The following is a 21,917-nucleotide window of genomic DNA, read 5'->3' as shown; positions in this document are numbered from 1 at the left end:
TTTTTGACAAAGGGTAGTGGAAATCTGAAACACTCTTTCCCCCAAAAGGCTGTGCGCGCTGTCAATTGAAATTTTCAAGACCATGTTTGATAGTTTAGTTAGGTAAGTATGTCAGTGGATATGGAACAAAGGCAGGTAAAGGGAGTTGAGGTGCAAATCAGCGATAATCTAATAGAATGGCTGGCCAGGCTTATGGGGCTGAATGGCTTACTCCTTCCTGTTCCTATTTTACTAATTACTTCCGAAGAACTGACAATATTTGAGCAGCAAATTCATTTTATGTCTTTTGTAAATTCTCCATGTTTATTTCTTTAAAAATATGTTGAGGTAATAGGATCTGACTTCAGTCTTTGAGTAGTGCCGTGACAGATTTACCACAAATCAGAAATTGGTGTTGTTTACTATATAAGTTGAGATTTATATTTGTAAACATTAGTGTGTTTTAATACACTTGCTGTCCTTCAACAAACATTTTGAAGTGTTCAAATTGGTTGCGAGATAGACATTGCCTTCCATCAAATATTAATCACTTTTAATGGAAACTCTTTACTCTGGAGACTACATTCAGCAAAGCTGCCTTGCTAGATTTTATATTGGCTTTCTTTTGGATACAGCAAGGTAGTGAGCATGTGATGATTTGAGTGATGAAAGATCTTTGACACTAGGCTGCTTTGTAATGGAAGGAATTGGCTTGAATTGTTTGCAGTTAGTTTTTGTTTCTGCTATGCAAAGCCTGTTACATGGAGTATAGCATTTTCTGACACTTTTTTTCCACTTACGGCAATTTAAAATGCAAACATACAAAAATGACGGACAAGAGAACACTGGCAGGTCCATCAAGCCTGCCCTACATTCATGATGCCTGGAGCATCATGACTCGACCGCTATCCACAATTTACGCTGTTCCACAGTAAATAGACCCAGCTCATTGAGTCTCTCTGACTAACTAAAAGTTATTTAAACTAGGAATGATTCTTGTACTTCACCTCTGAACCTCTTCCAAGACCACTATGTCACCCATCATGTGAGATAAGACCATGCCAAATGTTTCAGCGACAAAGATTATAATGACCAAAAATAAATTATATTTAATGATGGCCTAGCACACCTCTGGTCATAGGACTGGGTCCTAATAATAGCTAATAGTCCACACTACTTTCCACTAATAACAACCAATGAAAACTCAAGTCATACTTATAGTCCTTTTATATAATATAATCAGGATCCCTTGATGTGTATAACATGTCAGATTTTGCAATGCTCAACAACCATTAATGCACAATTGCTCAAAAGTTGTGATAATGACTGAAGAAACTATGCTAATATGAATCTTGTGAATACCTTGCTACACAGTTCCATTCATGACTTTTTTTTGTTCCCCAAAGAAAGAAAAAAAAGGCTTGCATTTATATAGAATTTTATCGCTTCCCTCGGAAGCATCCCAAAGCACTTGACTTGCAATTAATTCCTTTTCGTTATTATGTCAGCAAACAAGGCAGAGCCTTTGCATACAGCAAGACCTCGCAATCCGCAATAAGGTGAATGTTCAGATGATTGGTAGTGTTGTCTTAAGGAGAAATGTTGCCAGGACACCAAGATTTCCCTGCTCTTTGAATAGTGTCATGGGATCTTTAACAGCAACAGCTAGATTACACCTACCTTTAATATCTTGGCCAAAAATGCAGCACTCCTTCAGTACAAATGCTGGAGTGTTCGCAAAGTTTATTTACTCATACACGCCAATAATTCCATCTCGATATTCCTGACCCATGAGTGTCAGCTTAGCTCAGTTGCTAGTATTTTCATTGAGGCCAGTTGTAGCACCCTACTGCTGCCCCCACCTGAGACTAGGCAACTAGTAACCAACTGGGTTTGGATTCAAGGCCCAGTTTCTTTGCAATAAAATAATCTGTGCTACTACTTTGACTTTTCTGCAGAGGAAGGACTTTAATTGGGCAAGACCATGCTTTTCATACTCAAACAAGTCCTTCTGCCTTTTCTCAGAAGTGTTAGTCTGATGTAGATTACCAGCCGTGTGGGAAGTATACCGAAGGAAAGGATGGATTACTCAGCTATAAATGTAGCAATTCACATTCTCGAAGCTGTTTTACATTCCAGACTGGGTCTTGGGAGGGTGACCTAAGTGCACTGTTCAAATAGCGCATTTAATCTCCATGTGAACTGGCTGCAAAGTTGATTTGAGTGCATTGAAGACTGGTGTGACCATTTAGTCAGCACACGTGTGAAGTACCAATGTCGTGTCACTGCCACAAATTGTTTCACGCTAAGTGCTGATGTCAAAGAAGGATCATGCTGATGCCAAAACAGCATGTTAATTTATCTCTCGCATTATAGATTCATATTTGGGACATAATTTGCATTCCAATAAAACAAATTTTTATAATCTTGTAACTGAACACTTCCTGAATCAACTTTTCCCTTTACAAATTCCCATGATTACAATTATAATGGGAACTGTCAGCCTGTAATTACACTCTCCCACCAGTTGTGATGCTATAGCACCTCAACCTGTAATTACACCCTCCCGCCAATAGTGATGCTGTAGCACCTCAGCCTGTACTACAGAGAAACCGCTATACTGCAATTAACTCTAATTCTTTGCTTCCCAAATTGCTGTAGGTTTTATCTAAGTATTGGATAAAAATAAAGACAGGTGTCACTTTAAAATGGGGGAACATCTGCATGCCCTGATCCAGTTATCATCTTCCATCTAACCCATTTAATCTAAAGACTGCACTTGTTCTTTACTCCCCATGTGCAACGCCACAGGAAATTGACACTTGAATATAAAATTACACTCCTCCTTTTGTGCATTATCACCAGTTATTAGTAACTGCTCATATTTTGTATAAACTTACTGAAGTATAGGGGCTGGATGGAGGTGAAATTTAAATAGATAGGTACCTGTATCTTATTTTTAGCTCTGTTTCCTACTTCTGAAAGGCTTCCTAAGTGCCAGTTTTATTTATTTTTAAAGTAACTGGTGAGCTTATGGCAGTTGTTATCTGTGCAAGGTCTGAATGTTGGGAGCCAGCAGCACAAGAATTAGATTAAAAGTAGCTGAAGATGTACTCTGCACACCGCACCTCCTGCTGGCAACTTCTCTGGACTGATCAGTCCCCTGCAGTGTGCTTGATTTGGTTATGTGCTTGTAAATAGTCATATGCTGCAAAACATAGTTCTTAAAAATATGTAGAGTTCTTTTGCTATTTTTAAGTTTGTTATTTAAAAGATCCCTTCTGTTCGGATATTGTGTGTCACCTGGGCACTTTCTGACATTGTGCTAATTCCTCTGTAGATCAGAATAAACTGAGCACAGCCACACTGAGGCACCTATACACAATATCCATCCAGACACTCCAGTTCAGTAAGTAGCCTATTCAAAACATGTGCAATTATGGATAACTGCTGTACCGAAGAACAAGTATAGGTCGAGAATCTTCGACATCAGCGAACGCCATCATAATCCCTGTTTGGGCCCCGCAAGTTTCGGGTTTCTGCATGCACACAAACCCAGAACTTGCGATCTGTCAAGGTAAGCCTTGACCGATCTACAGAACCAACTGAGACATCACTTTCGCTGGCACAGAGTTGGGCTACTTGCCCAACTACTGCCCAGCAATTGCCCACAAAACTCTTAAATAAGGGTTAATATAAATCTAAATTTAAAATTTTAAAATAAAAAATGATGCACAAACACTTAAAATTAGTTTATGCAAATATTGGCCTGGATTTAAAATGTTTAAAATTTATTTTTTAGAAAAGTAAATTTTTATTATATTTGGTGTAATTAAGGGATTTTTAATTATATTTTTCAAAATCAGAAAATTTATATTTATTAGAGTTGTCTAAATATTTTGCGGGTCAGAGGTGTACTCCGCAGGTATTCCCAAAAAGGATCTGGGGGTCCTTGTGTATGAAATGCAAAAAGTTAGCATGCAGGTACAGCAAGTAATCAGGAAGGCAAATAGAGCGCTGGCCTTTATTGCAAAGGGGATAGAGTATAAAAGCAGGGAAGTCCTGCTCCAATTGTACAGGGCGTTGGTAAGACCACACCTAGAGTACTGCATACAGTTTTGGTCTCCTTATTTAAGGAAGGATAGAAACATAGAAATTTACAACACAGAAGGAGGCCATTTCGGCCCATCATGTCCGCGCCGGCCGACAAAGAGCCGTACGGCCCTTGGTCAGCAGCCCTAAAGGTTATATATAAACCTATGAACAATGACGGAAAGGCAAAGAGCACCCAGCCCAACCAGTCCGCCTCGCACAACTGCACCACCCCTTATACTGAAAACATCTACACTCCTCCCCAACCGGAGCCATGCATTGGAGGCAGTTCAGAGAAGGTTCATTAGGTTGATTCCTGAGATGAAGGGGTTGTCATATGAAGAAAAGTTGAACAGGTTGGGCCTATACTCTTTGGCGTTTAAAAGAATGAGCGGTGATCTTATTGAAACATATATGATTCTGAGGGGGCTTGACAGGGTAGATGTAGATGCCTTTATTGCAAATATAGGTTGAGAATTTACGGTGTCTTCCCCTCATGGGGGAATCTAGAACTGGGGGCATAGTTTCAGAATAAGGGGTCGCCCATTTAAAACAGAAATGAGGAGGAATTTCTTCTCTGAGGGTCATGAATCTTTGGAATTCTCTACCCCAGAGAGCTGTGGAAGCTGGGTCATTGAATATATTTAAGGTGGGGAAAGATAGATTTTTGAAGGATAAGTGAGTCGAGGGTTATGGGGAGTGGGCGGGGAAGTGGAGGTGAGGCCAGGATCAGATCAGCCATGATCTTATTGAATGGCGGAGCAGGCTCGAGGAGCCAAATGGCCTACTCCTGCTCCTATTTCTTATGTTCTTATGATTCCATTGCATGCGATTAGGGGATTCCATTCAGAAATGACTGCAATAGAATCCTCCTTTTTCATTAGAGAACCTGGCCCTCGTGATCCCAAGGACGCTTCCGAAGTGCCTGCGTCCCTTGGATCCATAAGTCTTTATTCGGGCGTTCTCTTGCAGACCCGAGATCCGAACTGTGCATAGCTGTGGAGCCAGGGGGTACGTTCAGAAATATTTCGCGGTCAGAGGTGTATTCCGGAGGTATGCCTCCGACCGCAAATTCAGGGTCATAATTTTATATTAATCAATTTTTTTTAAGGAATGAAATGTATCCCAGATTCTGAATCTGTAATGTCAGATCTAAAGTTCTACTTTTTATCACATTAAATCAAATCTATGATAGAATTCTTTATTAAGATGGAGAGTGACGCAGTTAATTAAGAAACTAGGGTCCTGAACTTAAGGAAAGGTAACTTTGACGGTATGAGGCGTGAATTGGCTAGAATAGACTGGCAAATGATACTCCCACACAAGAGATTGGTGTGCAAAATCAAAGCACATGGTATTGGGGTAATGTACTGACGTGGATAGAGAACAGGTTGGCAGACAGGAAGCAGAAGGTCGGGATGCACGGGTCCTTTTTGGAATGGCAGGCAGTGACTACTGGAGTGCCGCAGGGCTCAGTGCTGGGATCCCAGCTCTTTACAATATACATTAATGATTTGGATGAAGGAATTGAATGTAATATCTCCAAGTTTGCAGATGACACTAAACTGGGTGGCGGTGTGAGCCGTGAGGAGGACGCTAAGAGGCTGCAGGGTGACTTGGACAGGTTAGGTGAGTGGGCAAATGCATGGCAGATGCCGTATAATGTGGATAAATGTGAGGTTATCCACTTTGGGGGCAAAAACACGAAGGCAGAATATTATCTGAATGGCGGCAGATTAGGAAAAGGGGAGGTGCAACGAGACCTGGGTGTCAGGGTTCATCAGTCATTGAAAGTTGGTATGCAGGTACAGCAGGTGGTGAGGAAGGCAAATGGTATGTTGGCCTTCATAGCTAGGGGATTTGAGTAGAGGAGCAGGGAGGTCTTACTGCAATTGTACAGGGCCTTAGTGAGGCCTCATCTGGAATATTGTGTTCCGTTTTGGTCTCCTAATCTGAGGAAGGACGTTCTTGCTATTGAGGGAGTGCAGTGAAGTTTTACCAGACTGATTCCAGGGATGGCTGGACTGACATATGAGGAGAGACTGGATCAACTGGACCTTTATACTCTGGAGTTTAGAAGGATGAAAGGGGATCTCATAGAAACATATAAGATTCTGACGGGACAGGTTAGATGCGGGAAGAATGTTCCTGATGTTGGGAAAGTCCAGAACTAGGGTACACAGTCTTAGGATAAGAGGTAGGCCATTTAGGACTGAGATGAGGAGAAACTTCTTCACTCAGTTGTTACCCTGTGGAATTTCCTGCAGCAGAGAGTTGTTGATGCCAGTTCATTGGATATATTCAAGAGAGAGTTAGATATGGCCCTTACGGCTAAAGGGATCAAGGGGTATGGAGAGAAAGCAGGAAAGGGGTACTGAGGGAATGATCAGCCATGATCTTATTGAATGATGGTGCAGGCTCGAAGGACCGAATGGCCTACTCCTGCACCTATTTTCTGTGGTCCCAAGTTTCCACATGATTTGCTCCTGATTTTTAGGAGCAACTGGTGTAGAACGGAGTATCTTAGAAATTGGAATTCTCCACATTTAATTTTCTGCAGTTCTAGTCAGGTAGAACAGTTTCACTTTGGAACAGAATTTTTTTTTCAAAAGGGGGGCGTGTCCGGCCACTGACGCCTGATTTCAAAGTTTCCACAGTGAAAACGTGCTCCAAACTAACTTAGAATGGAGTAAGTGAAGATTTTTGTACGCTTGAAAAAACCTTGTCTACACTTTTAAAAAATCAGGCGTGGGTTACAAATTAGGCGTCAGGAACGAGGTGGGTGGGGGGGAGGGAAATCATTAAATTCTACAATAAATCCTTAGTTATACTTATACAAATATTATACAAATAAATCCAACCTGAATAAAAATTTATAAGCAAAGAAAAGATTAAATAAACCATGTTCCTACCTGTGTGAAAGTGCTTCAGGCAGGCCTTTCATGTTGGAGACAGGCAGCGGTGTGGCGTCAGTGTCTCAACGGCAGAGGCAGCAAGCTTCGAGCTGAGCTGCAGTGCTTGAGGGAGGGGTGTGGCGTCAGTGTCTCGTCTCGACGGCAGCGGCAGGCAGCAAGCAGCCTTCGAGCTGAGCTGCGGTGCTTGAGGCAGGCCTTCATTCCCCGCGAAGATACAGCACCCGGACGGACGTGAGGCCATTCGGCCATGGGATTGCAGCGGCGTCAGTGGCTGGTCGGGAGCCGAAGAAAGAACAGCAGCAGCCTTCGAGCTGTGAGGGGGACTGACTGAGGCCATTTGGACAGGGAGAGGCAGCCACATCGACATCTTTATATTTAAATTTGCAGAATGGGTGCACCACATATTATGCAATGGTTTGCTTCCTCATGCAAGAAATTCTTTGTTCTTGGTGGAAGTTGATCCATTGCAAAGTTTGAATTGGCACTTTTATTTCTCCAAACACACAGTCCTTAATTTGCAGGCACCGGTTCTGCAAGTTTAACAGTGAAAAGCTGAACTCACTGATTTCAGCAGGTGATTTATTCAGCAGTGCTGCTAAAAGCACTCCCTCACACACAGAAATATTAAGAAAATTAAAATACAAGCCTTTGCAGGGGTCCAAGAAACAAATCTTCACTTTTTCTGCAGTACTTTTAAAAATGGCCAAGTGCCAATATTTACTTCAGACTGCGCGTGCGCGAACGCTCCAACGCGCACATGCAGGATTGCCGGCACCAAGAAGCCTCATTTCAATTGTACCCGCCCCCTCCTACTTACAAAATCGGCGCGAGTGGTAGGCTCCGCCCCCTGTGCACCGCGCCAAGCAGACATCGAGCTCCAAGGAGCTCGAGAATACCGCACTTTTTTTCCGGCGCAAAAAACAGGCGCCCACCTCTGAGGTGTGCCTTTTTCGCCGCGTGTGGAAACTTGGGGCCTATGTTTCTTGAGCATAGGTTTTTGGGAGGATAAAAATAATTGAAATAACATTCAGACCATTTCCTCCCTTCCTCAACTTTGTTTTATATTACATTGAGCCTGATTTGTGTTTGCACAGTATGATCTATTTGCAGTACCAGATTTTTTTATTTTATATATTTTGTTATGTCTCAAATAAAGCAATGTGACTGAGTACTATAGACTTGAGTAAGTGTGACCTTTGTCTCTTTATTCTGACTCGAGTGCTGGCACAGCATGGGAGGCCTGCTTATATGCAATGCTCCCAAGGGATGCTGGGATCCCTTGGGACTCCAATAGATGCGCCCTCTGGTGGCGGTAAAATGCTGGTTACAAGGTGTTGCACACACAACAGTTGTCACTTTGACTTGTCTTGTATATTGCTTTGAGAACCATGTAATCTGCGTGAACTTGGTCTTCAAATGTTTCAGTATATACCTCCGTTCACTCCTCTTGCATTTATTCACGTTAAATATTACAAATGCTGTGTTTGCACTACATGAATGCTATTGAAGCATTTATGTGCTTTTAACTGTTGTGGAACATTAAACATTTAAAAATCTCTACAAAATAATAGTGACAATTGTATCTTTAAATCCATCGTTTCTAATGTTTTTAGTTCCTTCTCTTTCTAAGCTTCTTAAATAATTCAAGTGTGTTTCCACTAAATTGCACTGGTTGTCAACAGATGTGAAATGAGCCCTATTCTCTCAGCATCAGGTGACTGAATGAATGTTTTTGTAATCATTGCCAATCCAAACTGTAATTTTAAATTTGTAGGAGCAAATCAGAGGAATCAAAAATTAGCATAAAGTACCAGAATTTTATATTTAAAAAAAAAACTTTAGAAAAATGTCTTGTCTCAGAAAAGTTTTATTAATTTGGAAGTAGAAAATCTTTCAATAGGGTGTTTATGATCTTTGGTACAATGCACTGCTGAGAAATCCTGTTCAGGATTTTGCTACAAGAAAGAAGATATTTCTTAACCTGGAAAATGCTGTTCTACTTGCTCTAATAAAATTAATTATTGTATTTAGATTTCTTGATAGCATAGCGTGGGATGGTTCCTTGACATGCACATGACTGCCCTCCCTGTTCAATTTTTTATAAAAAGAGTTGTGCATTTATGTCTGTTTATATAACCTCAGCAGCTTGTTTACAGAAAATTGCAGTAGATAGAAAAATCTACATTGCCCATATGTTGCAGGCTATTTCAGATAATAACACTGATTGGCAAATAGTGTTCAACTTGACATCTTGCAAGCCTGAATGAAGCACAAGATTTCTACAGTTCTTGCATCATGTCAAAACTTGCTGAAGTTGTATGCAATGACATTTGTATGCATCAGTAAAGTGAATAATGGAAATCGTTTTTAGGATAATACTGTGTTGGTTTAGATCAGAAATTTATGGTTGTGTATTTGAAAGTCCCCTCTGACCTGTTTTAAGACTGATGACCTGAACTATACCTCCAATGGGGTTCCGCAGGGCTCAGTACTAGGTCCCTTGCTTTTTGTGGTATACATCAATGATTTAGACTTGAATGTAGGGGTTATGATTAAGAAGTTTGCAGATGATACAAAAATTGGCGCTGTGGTTGATAATGAAGAAGAAAGCTGTAGACTTCAGAAAGATATCAATGAACTGGTCAGATGGGCAGAACAATGGCAAATGGAATTCAATCCAGAGAAGTGTGAAGTAATGCATTTGGGGAGGGCAATAACAAGGCAAAGGAATACACATTAAATGGTAGGACACTGAAACGTGTAGAGGAACAAAGGGACCTTGGAGTGCATGTCCACAGATCTCTGAAGGTAGCAAGCCAGGTAGATAAGGTGATTAAGAAGGCATACGGACTACTTGCCTTTATTAGTCGAGGCATAGAATACAAGTGGATGCAAGTCTTCCTCGATTTTGAGGGACTGCCTATAATGATGAGAATACAAGAGCAGGGAGGTTCTGCTTGAACTGTATAAAACAGTAGTTAGGCCACAGCAAGAGAATTGCAGGCTCTGGTCCCCATCTTACAGGAAAGATGTGATTGCATTAGAGAGGGTACAAAGGAGATTTACGAGGATGTTGCCTGGACTGGAGAATTTTAGCTACGAGGAAAGATTGGATAGGCTGGGTTTAGTTTTCTTTGGAACAGAAAAGGCTGAGGGGAAACCTTTGTTGAGGTGCATAAAACTGAGAAGTCTATATAGAGTGGATAGGAAGGACTTATTTCCCTTAGCATGGGGGTCAACAACCAGGGGGCATAGATTTAAAGTAATTGGTAGGAGGGGATTTGAGGGGAAATGTTTTCACCCGGAGGGTGTTGCAGGTCTGGAACTCTCTGCCTGAAAGGGTGGTAGAGGCAGAAACCCTCACCACATTTGAAAAGTACTTGAAGTGCCGTAACCTACAAGGCTACGGGCCAAGAGCTGGAAAGTGGGTTTAGGCTGGATATATCTTTGTCGGCCGGTGCAGACACGTTGGGCCGAAATGGCCTCCTTCCATGCTGTAAATTTCTATGATTCTATACAAAGCAAGGAATGAAAGATGAATAAAACTAAAACTGGGGAAATGGCATCTTAGGAAGTAGCATGCATACTTCATACAAAAGGAAAATACTGCAGATGCTGGAGTCTGAAATAAAAACAGCAAATGCTAGAAATCTCAGCAGGTCAGGCAGCATCTGTGGAGAGAAACAGAGTTAACATTTCAGGTCGATGACCGTTTGCAGAACTGGCAAAAGTTTGAAATGTAACAGATTCTTAAGGAAGTGCAAGGGGCATTGAAAGGGGGCGGGGAGGAAAGAACAAAAGGGAAGGTCTGTGATAGGGTGGAAGGCAGGAGAGATTTGAGAGACAAACGGGATGATGAGCCAAATTGAGATGCTAATGGCACAAGTTAGGAAACAAAAGATGAGTCTAGATAGGGTGTGAATGACGGAATAATTACCAGCTACCATAGGAAACAGAAAAAAATAAGGGGGGGGCATTTGTAAGGAAAAAAAAAAGGTAGGAAAAGGAACAAAATATGGGCAGAGGTTATGGTCTGAAATTGTTGAACTTGATGTTGAGTCCAGGAAGCTGTAAAGTGCCTAAACGAAAGATGAGGTCCTGTTCCTTGAGCTTACATTGAGCTTCATTGGAACAGTGTAGAAGGCCGAGGACGGAGAGGTCAGAGTGGGAGTGCAGTGGGGAATTAAAGTGACAAGCGACCGGAAGATCGGGGTCACCCTTAAAAACATAAGAACATAAGAAATAGGAACATGAGTGGGCCATACATCCCCTCGAGCTTGCTGCACCATTCAATAAGATCATGGCTGATCTGATCATGGACTCGGCTCCACTTCCCTGCCCGCTCCCCATAACCCATTATCCCCTTATCGTTTAAGAAACTGTCTTATTTCTGTCTTAAATTTATTCAATGTCCCAGCTTCCACAGCTCTCTGAGGCAGCGAATTCCACAGATTTACAACCCTCTGTGAGAAGAAATTTCTCCTCATCTCAGTTTTAAATGGCCGGCCCCTTATGCCCTCTAGTTCTAGTCTCCCCCATCAGTGGAAACATCCTCTCTGCATCCAACTTGTCAAGCCCCCTCATAATCTTATACGTTTCGATAAGATCACCTCTCATTCTTCTGAATTCCAATGAGTCGAGTCCCAACCTACTCAACCTTTCCTCATAAGTCAACCTCCTCATCCCCAGAATCAACCTAGTGAACCTTCTCTGAACTGCCTCCAAGGCAAGTATATCGTTTTGGAAGTATGGAAACCAAAACTGTACGCAGTATTCCAGGTGTGGCCTCACCAATTGCCTGTATAGCTGTAGCAAGACTTCCCTGCTTTTATACTCCATTCCCTTTGCAATAAAGGCCAAGATTCCATTGGCCTTCCTGATCATTTGCTGTACCTGCATACTATCCTTTTGTGTTTCATGCACAAGTACCCCCAGGTCCAGTTGTACTGCAGCACTTTGCAATCTTTCTCCATTTAAATAATAGCTTGCTCTTTGATTTTTGTTCTGCCAAAGTGAGATGACCTCACTCTTTCCAACATTATACATCATCTACCAAATTTTTGCCCACTCACTTATTTTTTGTGTCCTCCTCTCGCGTTGCTTTTTCTCCCATCTTTGTATCGTCGGCAAACTTGGCTACGTTATACTCAGTCCCTTCTTCCAAATCGTTAATATAGATTGTAAATAGTTGGGGTCCCAGCACTGATCCCTGCTACACCCCACTAGTTACTGGTTGCCAACCAGAGAATGAACCCTTGTGGACTGAACGGAAGTGTTCCGCAAAGCGGTCACCCAATCTACGTTTGGTCTCCCCACAATGTAGAGGAGACCACATCGTGAGCAGCGAATACAGTATACTAAATTGAAAGAAGCACAAGTAAATCGCCGTTTCACCTGGAAGGAGTATTTGGGGCCCTAGGTAGTGGGAAGGGAGGAGGTAAAAGGGCAGGTGTTGCATCTCCTGCGTTTGCATGGGAAAGTGCCTTGGGAGGGAGTGCTGGGGGTGTCTGCGGAATGGACCAGGAGGGAGTGGTCCCTTCAGAATGCTGAGAGAGGAGGGGAAGATGTGATTGGTGGTGGGATCATGCTAGAGGTGGCGGAAATAGCGGAGGATGATCCGTTGAATGTGGAGGCTGGTGGAGTGAAAGGTAAGTACAAGGGGAACCCTGTCATGGTTCTGAGAGGGAGGGGGAAGGGGTGAGAGCAGAGGTGCGGGAAATAGAATGGACATGGTCGAGGGCCATATTAACAACGGCGGAGGGAAATCCTCGGTTGAGGAAAAAGGAAGATATATTCGAGGCACTAGTGTGGAAGGTGGTGTCTTCATAGCAGGTGCAATGGAGACTGAGAAACTTGGAGATTGGAATGGATTCCTTACAGGATGCAGGGTGGGAGGAAGTGTAGTCCAGGTAGCTATGGGAGTCAGTGGGCTTATAGTGAATGTTTGTCAGTATAAGCCCACTGGAGACACAGAAGTCGAGGAAAGGAAAAGTCGGTGATGGACCGAGGGAAGGCTGGAAATTGGATGCAAAGTGAATGAAATTTTCTAGTTCAGGGCGAGGGCAGGAAATAGCATCAATGTACGGAAAAAGAGGTGAGGGAGGGGACCCGAGTAGGACTAGTACAAAGAATGTTTAACATATCCCACGAAAAGGCAGGCATAGCTAGGATCCATGCGGGTTCCCATAGCAACGCCTTTAATTTGAAGGAAGTGAGTGGAGTCAGAGAAGTTGTTGTTCAATGTGAGAACAAGTTCAGTCAGGCGGAGAAGGGTGATGGTGGATGGGGACTGGTTGGGACTCTGCTCGAGGAAGGAGCAGAGCGCCCTTAGGCCATCCTGGTGCGGGATGCAAGTGTAGAGGGATTGGACGCCCATAGTAAAAAGGAGACGGTTGAGGCCTGGAAACTAATAGTGGTGGAGGGCATCGGAGAAGTCACGGATGTAGGTGGGAAGAGACTGGACAAGAGTCGAGAAATAAGTTCTGTTGGGCAAGAACAGGCTGAAACGATGGGTCTACCAGGGCCGTCCTGTTTGGATCTTGGGACGGAGGTAGAAACTGGCTGTGTGGGGTTGGGGAGCTATGAGGTTGGTGGCTGGAGGGAAGATTTCCAGAGGAGATGAGGTCAGTGATGGTCTGGGAAATGATGATTTGATTGGTAGTGTGGTCATGGCCCAGGGAGAGGTAGAGGGAGATGTCAGAGTGTCAGCCTCTGCAAGTTAGAGGCCGGTTTGCCAAACAACAGCGCCACCCTTGTCAGCAGGTTTAATGACAAAGTTGGGGTTGGATCTGAGAGAGCAAAGTGCTGCAAGTTCAGAGGGAAGTAGGTTGGAGTGAGTGAGGGGAGCAGAGAAATTGAGATGGTCGATTTTCGCAATGAAGAGATCTAGAGAGGGCAAGAGGCCAGAAGGAGGGGTTCCAGGTAGAGCGAGAATTCTGGCAAAAGGGTCAGCTATGCAGGGGAAGACTTCTGGTCGAAGAAATGGGCATGGAGGCAAAGGAGGTCAGCATCATACCGAGCATGAAATTCATTAAGATGCGGGCGTAAGAGAATGAAGTTCTGGCCTTTGCTGAGGACTGATTGTTCGGGGTCAGGGAGAGGAAGGTCAGAGGGGATAGTGAAAACACGGCAGGGGGTGAGATTAAAAGAAGAGATGTGATCAGAGGAAAGTGATGGGGAAGGTCCCGAAGGGGCGTCTGTGTCCAAGAGTTGTTGAAACTTCCGACCCATGCATACTACTTAGTTCTGCAGCTGCCCAGTAATTGTCTGGCAGCTAATATTGTGGTCATTGGTCCTATTTTCCACTCTCCATAAACTTGAGCTCATCCAAAAATCTGCTGCCTATATCCTAACTCCCACCAAGTTCCATTCAGCCATAACCTCTGTGCTCGTTGATCTACATTGGCTCCCGTCTGACAACACCAAATTTTTAAATTCTCCTTGTTTTCAAATCCCTCAGTGGTCTCGCCCTTTTCAATCTCTCTAACCTACTCCTGCCCTACAACCTTCTGAGATCTCTGCGCATTTCCAACTCTAGCTTCTTGCACTTACCTGATTTTTAATCTCTCCATTCCCTCCCTTAATCACTCACATCTCTAACTTTCCTCCTTTAAGGCACTGCTTAAAACCTACCTCTTTGATCAAGTTTTTGGTCACCTGTGCTAATATCTCGTTATGTGGCACGGTGTTAAATTTTGTTTGGTAACACTCCTGTGAAGTGCTTTGGGACGTTTTACTATGTTAAAGGTGCTATATAAATACACGTTGTATTCTATGGAATGGAACAGGGATGGAATGAGAGCCATTGTTCTACCAAAATAAGTGACTACACTTCACAAGTAATTCATTGTTGTAAAGTGCTTTAGGAAGTCCTGAATATGTTGAATTGCACAAAATAAATACAAACTTTTCGAGGTGTCAAGTTGTAATGGCCATCACTTTCATTAGAAATTACAAAAAATACATCCATTACTGAGAACATGAAGCATTTTATAAAAAGAATCACAATATCTTATCAATAGATTGTAGATGACGATTCCTTTTTTAGGTTTCCAGTCAATCCCTTTGTGGACAGACAATATTGCAGTGGTGAAGTTAATAAATTAGCTGTATGGAGAAATCTCTGCAAGATGGATCTTGTAAATTGAAGATTCCTATATCTAAAGGTGAAAAACAACTATCCTGGTTTGTGGTGGTATACTTTGAGGTTCAAGTTCAAATAGTTGATTTTAAGATTTCTTGAAAAGTTTGTAGTGCCTTTTTCCCATCATCTTTCCCAGGTTTTGCAAGATAAGCAACTGAGGAGGATGCATTTTCTGTTGGAAACGCATGTGTAGAATAACCTGTGTAAATTGAGGTTGCTTCATTTTGTGTCCCAGATTCATGAATAGTCTAAATATACTGTTCTGATTAGTTGATAACTATTTATTGATCTTCAACATTTGAGCGTTTTTAGCTCATCATATTTGATGTGCTTACTGGCAGATGTGTAAAAATTGATTTTTTTTTTAATCGCTGGAAAATCTTTTTAAAGGAGACTGTTTCAATCTTGAGAAAATTCAAACCTGTTTTTAAAATGTTCCTACAATCTGAATATCTATTTTGATGCAGGCTAACCATGAAGATTTCACTACTTCAGGAGTCTCTGCAGAAGCTCACCTCAGAACTGTTCATATCTACTCTTCTGAAAGAATTTCATATTCAGAGTGAAGACCTCTCGAACTTGAAGAACATTTTCAAATGTCATAACAATTGAGAATGATGAGGTCAGGAACCGATGTTTTGAAAACAAAAATAAAATACCATCATAGCTTGAAGTTACAAAATTATATTAAGCAAATGTTAAACTACTGCTTGTTAATCTTGCACTGATATAATACATTTAGTTACTGCTAAACTATACATATTTTTAGTTATGGCAATTAATTCTATGAGCGAATTCTTAATTTTAAACTTTGAACAGCAGAAGGTAGATTGCTGTTGCTGTATTAACATCTGTGTGCCTATGGGCCCAAGTTTCCACACGCGCCTAGAACGGTGCAATCCCGACCTGGACGCCCGTTTTTCGCACCACAAAGCGCCTAAAAAAATCCTCGGTATTCTCCACCTCCCTGCAAGTCCTCTGGCCCTCGGCGCAGCGCAGCACGAGCTGTGGGGGGGGGGGGGGGGGGGGCGGAGCCAGGTCCCTGCGCTGAAAACAGTGCCAGGACCTCTGCACATGCGCTCTACAGTCGGCACACAAGTGCAGTAGCTCCAGGCGCCCGAAACTGTGTGGGAGGGGCCCGAAGCACGCAGCCCCTAGCCCTGGCCGAATGGCCTCACTGGGGCTGCGTGAATAAGGCTCCTCCCACGGCCAGCTCCTGCTCCTCCCCCCCCCCCCCCCCCCCCCCGACCAGACCCGCCCCCCCCCCCCCGCCTCTGGATCGGACACGACACCCGCTCCCCCCCCCCCCCCAGACCCGACCCCTCCCCCCCCCCCCCCCCCCCCGACTGGACCCGACCCGATCCGCGCTCCTGCTCCCGCTCCCCCCCGACTGGACCCGACCCGACTCCCGCTCCCTCCCCCGCCCCTGGACTGGATCCGACCTGACCTCTCCCTCCCCCCCCCCCCCCTCTCCCTCCCCCCGAACCGAACTGAAGCCACCTACCTGTAAATCTGGTGCTGGGGACGGGCCCTGCCCGAAGTCTCGGGCCGGCCCGTTCAGCCTTCGGTCCCAAAAGGCCTGCCTGAAGCACTTTCACACAGGTAGGAAGATGGTTTATTTAATCTTTTCTTTGCTTATAAATGTTTATTCAGGTTGGATTTATTTGTATAAGTATAAATACGGATTTATTATAGAATTTAATGACTTCCCTTCCCCCCCCCCCCCCCCCAACCTCGTTCTGGACGCCTAATTTATAACCTGCGCCTGATTTTTTAATGTGTAGAACAGGTTTTTTCAGTTCTACAAAAATCTTCACTTGCTCCATTCTAAGTTAGTTTGGAGTACGTTTTCACTGTGGAAACTTGGAAATCAGGCGTCAGTGGCCAGACACGCCCCCTTTTGAAGAAAAAATTCTGTTCCAAAGTAGAAATGTTCTATCTGACTAGAACTGCAGAAAAAAAAATGTGGAGAATTGCGATTTCTAAGATAGTCCGTTCTCCACCAGTTGCTCCTAAAAAATCAGGCGCAAATCATGTGGAAACTTGGTGCCCTATATTTCTCCTTGTCCATTAATGTTTATTTGTCACTTTAATAACATGTAAAACTTTATTATTCCTCATTTGGTATCCTCAGTATTATAGGAGTAAACATAAATTACCAATGCGGACAATCAACATACATGTAGTTCCTCCAAGTTGTTTCTGGCATAAGTGATACCAGGATAGTACCCATTTGACTCTTCCTGTGCAATATAAAGATTCTTTCTCCGGGATAACTCATCCATTATTTTTCTTGTTTGCTTCATTGTGGTCACTCTTCATTGCTGTCCCTGTTTATTAAGATTTGTTCAATTATTACATTTAACAATTGATACTATCTTTGCTTCCTTATTACGTATTTTCCACTTGAATACGGTCATAGTGAGCCATTCAATCTCACTTAGGAGCATAGGAACGCAAATAGGCCATAGAGAGAAATAGCCCCTCAAGCCTGTTCCATTATTCAATTAGATCATGGTTGATCTGTAGCCGAACTCGGTCCACCCACCTTGGTTCCATATCTCTTAATACCCTTGTCTAACAAAAATCTATCAACCTCCGATTTAAAATTATTAATTGTACTAGCATGTACTGCTTTTTGTGGGAGAGAGTTTCACACTTCTACCACCCTTTTTGCAAAGAAGTGTTTCCTAACTTCTCTCCTGAATGGCCTGGCTCTGATTTTAAGGTTATGTCCCCTTGTTCCCCCACCAGCAGGATAGCTTTCTCTTTATCTACCCTATCAATTCCTTTCAAAATCCTAAAAACCCTCCATCAAATCACCCTTATACTTCGATACTCCAGGGAATACAAGCCCAGTTTATGTAATCTCTCAATTTAACGCTTGGAAGCCTGGTAACATTCTGATGAATCTGCGCTGCATGCCTTCCAAGACCAATATATCCTTTGTAAGGTGTGGTGGCCAGGACTGTACACAGTACTCCAGATGTGGTCGAACCAGGGCTTTGTATAGCTGGAGCAACACTTCCTCCCCTTTATATTCTAGCCCTCTAAATGTAAAAACTAACATTCCATTAACCTTTTTGATTATGTTTTGTACCTGACCACTATATTTTAGTGATCTGTGTACGTGGACTGCTAAATCTCTTTGGACCTCCACGGTTCCGAGCTTTTCACCAGTTAAATAATACTCTAATCTATCCTTTATTGGGCCAAAATGGATGACCACGCACTTGCCTGCATTGAAATCCATCTACTGCAGTTTTAGCCACTCACTCAATCTATCAACGTCTCTTTGTAATTTTAAGCTCCCGTCTACACTATTTACTGTACCACCAATCTTTGTATCATCAGCAAACTTGGATATATGGCTCTCTGTTGTGTTCACTATATTTATTAATGACTTAGTTAACAGTTAAGGCCCCAGCACAGATCCTTGTGGGCCACCACTAGTCACTGCCTTACAATTCGAGTATGCACCCATTATCCATATAAATAGAGCTTACATTTGAGTTGAAGAATCCAATTATGTAGCAAGACCTTAAAGGTTTCTCTCTGACAGCCTGCTTGTTGAAGCGAGTGGGCGTTAACAGAAGGGCTGTTGGGTTTTGTTATGGAAACCTTAAATACTTTGACAAAATCTTTTGTTGACCAAGCACACAGCACAAAATGAAAGTAAGGCCATCTGGGTGCTAGATGGCAACATCCATATTACTTTATTTTATGAAATCTGCCAAATTCCAGAGCACTTGTATTAAGTTTGAAATCCAGTTGAACATAATGTAGCTATACAGTAGTTTTTCATATACAGGTAATTTGCTTGTGTGGGAATAGGACCTCCTGTATTACAAGGGATGTGCAAAAAACCAATTCTGTCTGATTCCACCTTTGCCTGGCGTGTGCATTAAACTTGATTGAGCCAGGAGAGTTGGTGAACCCTAGGTGCTTATGTTGATCAGCCATGCCTTAATTGCAACTGTCATTCAACAGCCATTGGATAGTTCTCATTTAAGGTTCCTGCCTAAAATAGTTTTAAATTTCACTTTAGCAGGAAATCACAATTCCGAAACTTTGGCCACTAGCTTGTGAGTTAGAGGGCAGATTCTCTATTATACAGATAAGTATAGGTCAGATCTTAAGGTTTTTTTAATATCACAAGGGATGCATACATCTCTAAACGGTGACTGTTTAGTAGAAGATATCAATAGCGCTGCTTCTTAGTGCCTTCCTCACACTTTTGCCTCCTCCCATGATATTGTATAATTTACAATCATAGGTTCATTTAATCTGAGGGAGAGTTTTGTACAATCTGTATTGACAGAATTGTTTTGACTGCAAGTGATTTGTATGCTATAAACTGATGGGGTCAGCCTTCTTTCCCTCCATACGACTGAGGTATGATCGTGTATGTCCAGGGTTCTGGACGAGGAATAAATTAACATTCCCTACCATATAAAGTTTCTTCATTTTCCAAATTTCATCCCATTCAGACTACTACTTATTCTATACGTAATTAATATTTCATTTACATTTTGTTGGGCCTGTAATCCTGTTGGTCGCCTGAAAAAAAGAAAAAAGATGCGCACCTACCTTTTGCCTGGGAGCCCATCAGTGATTCCAATTTTAGGCCTTTTCTTCATGTGCATCGGAGCGCGTCACGTTTTGTGGGTACGTAACTGAAGCTGGAGTCACATGGGCCTGGACATCTAATCAAGGTAAAATATTCTCATTCATAGTAATAGGAGCTCCATAACTCTGAGTTCCTATTACTATCAATGAGAACACCCCCTTTTCCCCCCCAAAAAAAAAACACCTCACATATTTAACAATAATTGAAATTAAAGTTAATAAAATGTTTTAGTGTTGTAATTAGGGTTTAAAATAAACTTACCTTAGTGGGCCGGGTTTTTGATATAAAAATGTGTTTTAAAATTTTATTTTTATATGTTTTAAAACTCTCATGCTGGTAAAAGTAGGCTATGCGCCTGCTTTTACCAGGCGCAAGAGTTTTAAGGACATTCGCTGGGCAAGAGATGGTCAAATAGAGCACAATCTTGCCCGTGCGAATGTCCTGGCTGTGAGGATGTGGACAATCTGTCCAGCTGAAACTTGACGGATCGGAAAACCGGCTTTTACAGGGTCTTGCCAGGTCCCTACGTATTCTGTACGGACCCGGCAAGGCCGGAATTTCAGGCCCATTATGTTGTTTCTCTACCTTCTTTAGACAAGAACTACCATTGTATGGTGCAGGAAGGGAGGGTCATGTAAATGCCATTCCAGGGTCAAATTAACTCATAATTGAAGAATGGCCAGTTTGGTAAGGTCCACCATCACCTTTGGGGGGGGGGGGGGGGGGGGGAAGAATGGTCTATCAGGGCAAATGAAGAGGAGGGGAAAAAAAGGACTAGGTATGTTGATTCTTCTCATTGGTAAGCTACACCGTCTCTTTTTGCATATGGAGTATAATGTTGTTCAGAATGACACATATGTTGCAAGTTGTGTTGAATTGCTTTGTATTGCCCCCTATCCAGTTTTCTTAGTGTTCTAATTTTTTTAATTTTGTTTTCGCTGGAAGCAAAATTGACGGTCCAAGGTATTTCAAAATTTCCATTTATAACTTAAATAAAGACCCTTTCAGATACTTATACCTTGATTATCTGTGATCACTTTTGTGGGAGCCCGGAGATCCATAGACTGCTGTAGTAATCTCACTATTAGTCAATTGGAATACAGTGTAACCTCCTTGCTGTTGTCCCCAATATTCTACTTTATCTGTTATCTCTTGTATTTAAATAAATATAGACCTATTTTCAGGGTCTTCTATCCCCATATCTATTTTGATGAAGGATGCCAAATTGGTGTCAATTTTGGAGTATTTATATGACAATACAACACATTAGTGTTGGGCATCATTGAGTTATTTGACTGGCAACTTAATGTATTTACTTTCCTGTAGCTTGCCTGGAGTTTAATTGCAATTTTTGGTTTTATCCTAGATCGACAAGAAGATTGGTCACACTTGATCTTGTTTCAGTGGAGCCTCAGATTCCATCTTACTGTAATAGAATCAAGCAATATTTCTCATAAAAGATAAACAATGTGATGTATTTCTATGATTTAAAGTTTATAGTGTTTAATTCTATTTTGATGATTAACCTCAATATACTGGTTATATTTAAGGTACTTGTTTTCAATAAAAAAGATCTAAATCATGTTGGATTGCATTACCTAAAATAAACATATTCCTTATCTACTATTTGTCTGATGCATTTTAACTACGTTGAGTATTGGTGGGAAATGTAACAACAGCAACCTGATAGGCTAGTAGGTAAGACATATATCTGACCGTCCAGAAATTTTAAGATTCTGTACCTCTTAAAACATAACTTCAAGTCTTAGTTGTAATGCGCTGTCAATTCTGGATTGGGAAGGGTTTTAAACACGCACCTCAAAGGAGTGAAAAACTGACAGACCCATCTCAACCCGATATGAAGGTTACTTAGTTACGTTAGCAGTCATGAAAATACATGCATTGAATGTCTCAGTAAAGTAAAGCTTTTCCCCTTGTAAATCACCATCCTTTAGCTCATAATGAAGTAAATATAACTCCACTAAATCTAATAGCTTGCCAATTTTTGAAAAGTTAAATAAAAACCTAAATGGAATTATCTTCATTCACATTGCTTTATATTTTTGAACTCCATATAAATAAAATAAAGTACAGATGGTTCTCTCTCTGTGCTAGGGTCTCTAAAGAAAAATTAATATTTGATAGTTTCTGCATGGAA

General features: G+C 42.1%; 1 protein-coding gene across 1 annotated transcript in view; it reads left to right on the top strand.

Annotated features, from left to right (window-relative positions):
• The window catches only part of LOC139268030 (putative RNA polymerase II subunit B1 CTD phosphatase rpap2), a 105,395-nt gene extending 84,012 nt beyond the window's left edge, over window positions 1–21,383 (top strand). Inside the window, exons 3-4 of the mRNA XM_070886008.1 lie at window positions 15,597–15,751; window positions 21,126–21,383. Of these exons, the coding sequence (XP_070742109.1) occupies window positions 15,597–15,741 (145 nt within the window). The 3' untranslated portion in view covers window positions 15,742–15,751; window positions 21,126–21,383. The remainder of the gene's footprint in view (window positions 1–15,596; window positions 15,752–21,125) is intronic.
• Window positions 21,384–21,917: the final 534 nt, after the last annotated feature.

The sequence above is a fragment of the Pristiophorus japonicus genome, chromosome 8 (assembly GCF_044704955.1).
Source record: "Pristiophorus japonicus isolate sPriJap1 chromosome 8, sPriJap1.hap1, whole genome shotgun sequence".
Lineage (NCBI taxonomy): Eukaryota > Metazoa > Chordata > Chondrichthyes > Pristiophoridae > Pristiophorus > Pristiophorus japonicus.
The sequence above is the reverse complement of the archived record's forward strand: the minus strand, read 5'-3'. Positions and strand labels throughout refer to the sequence as shown.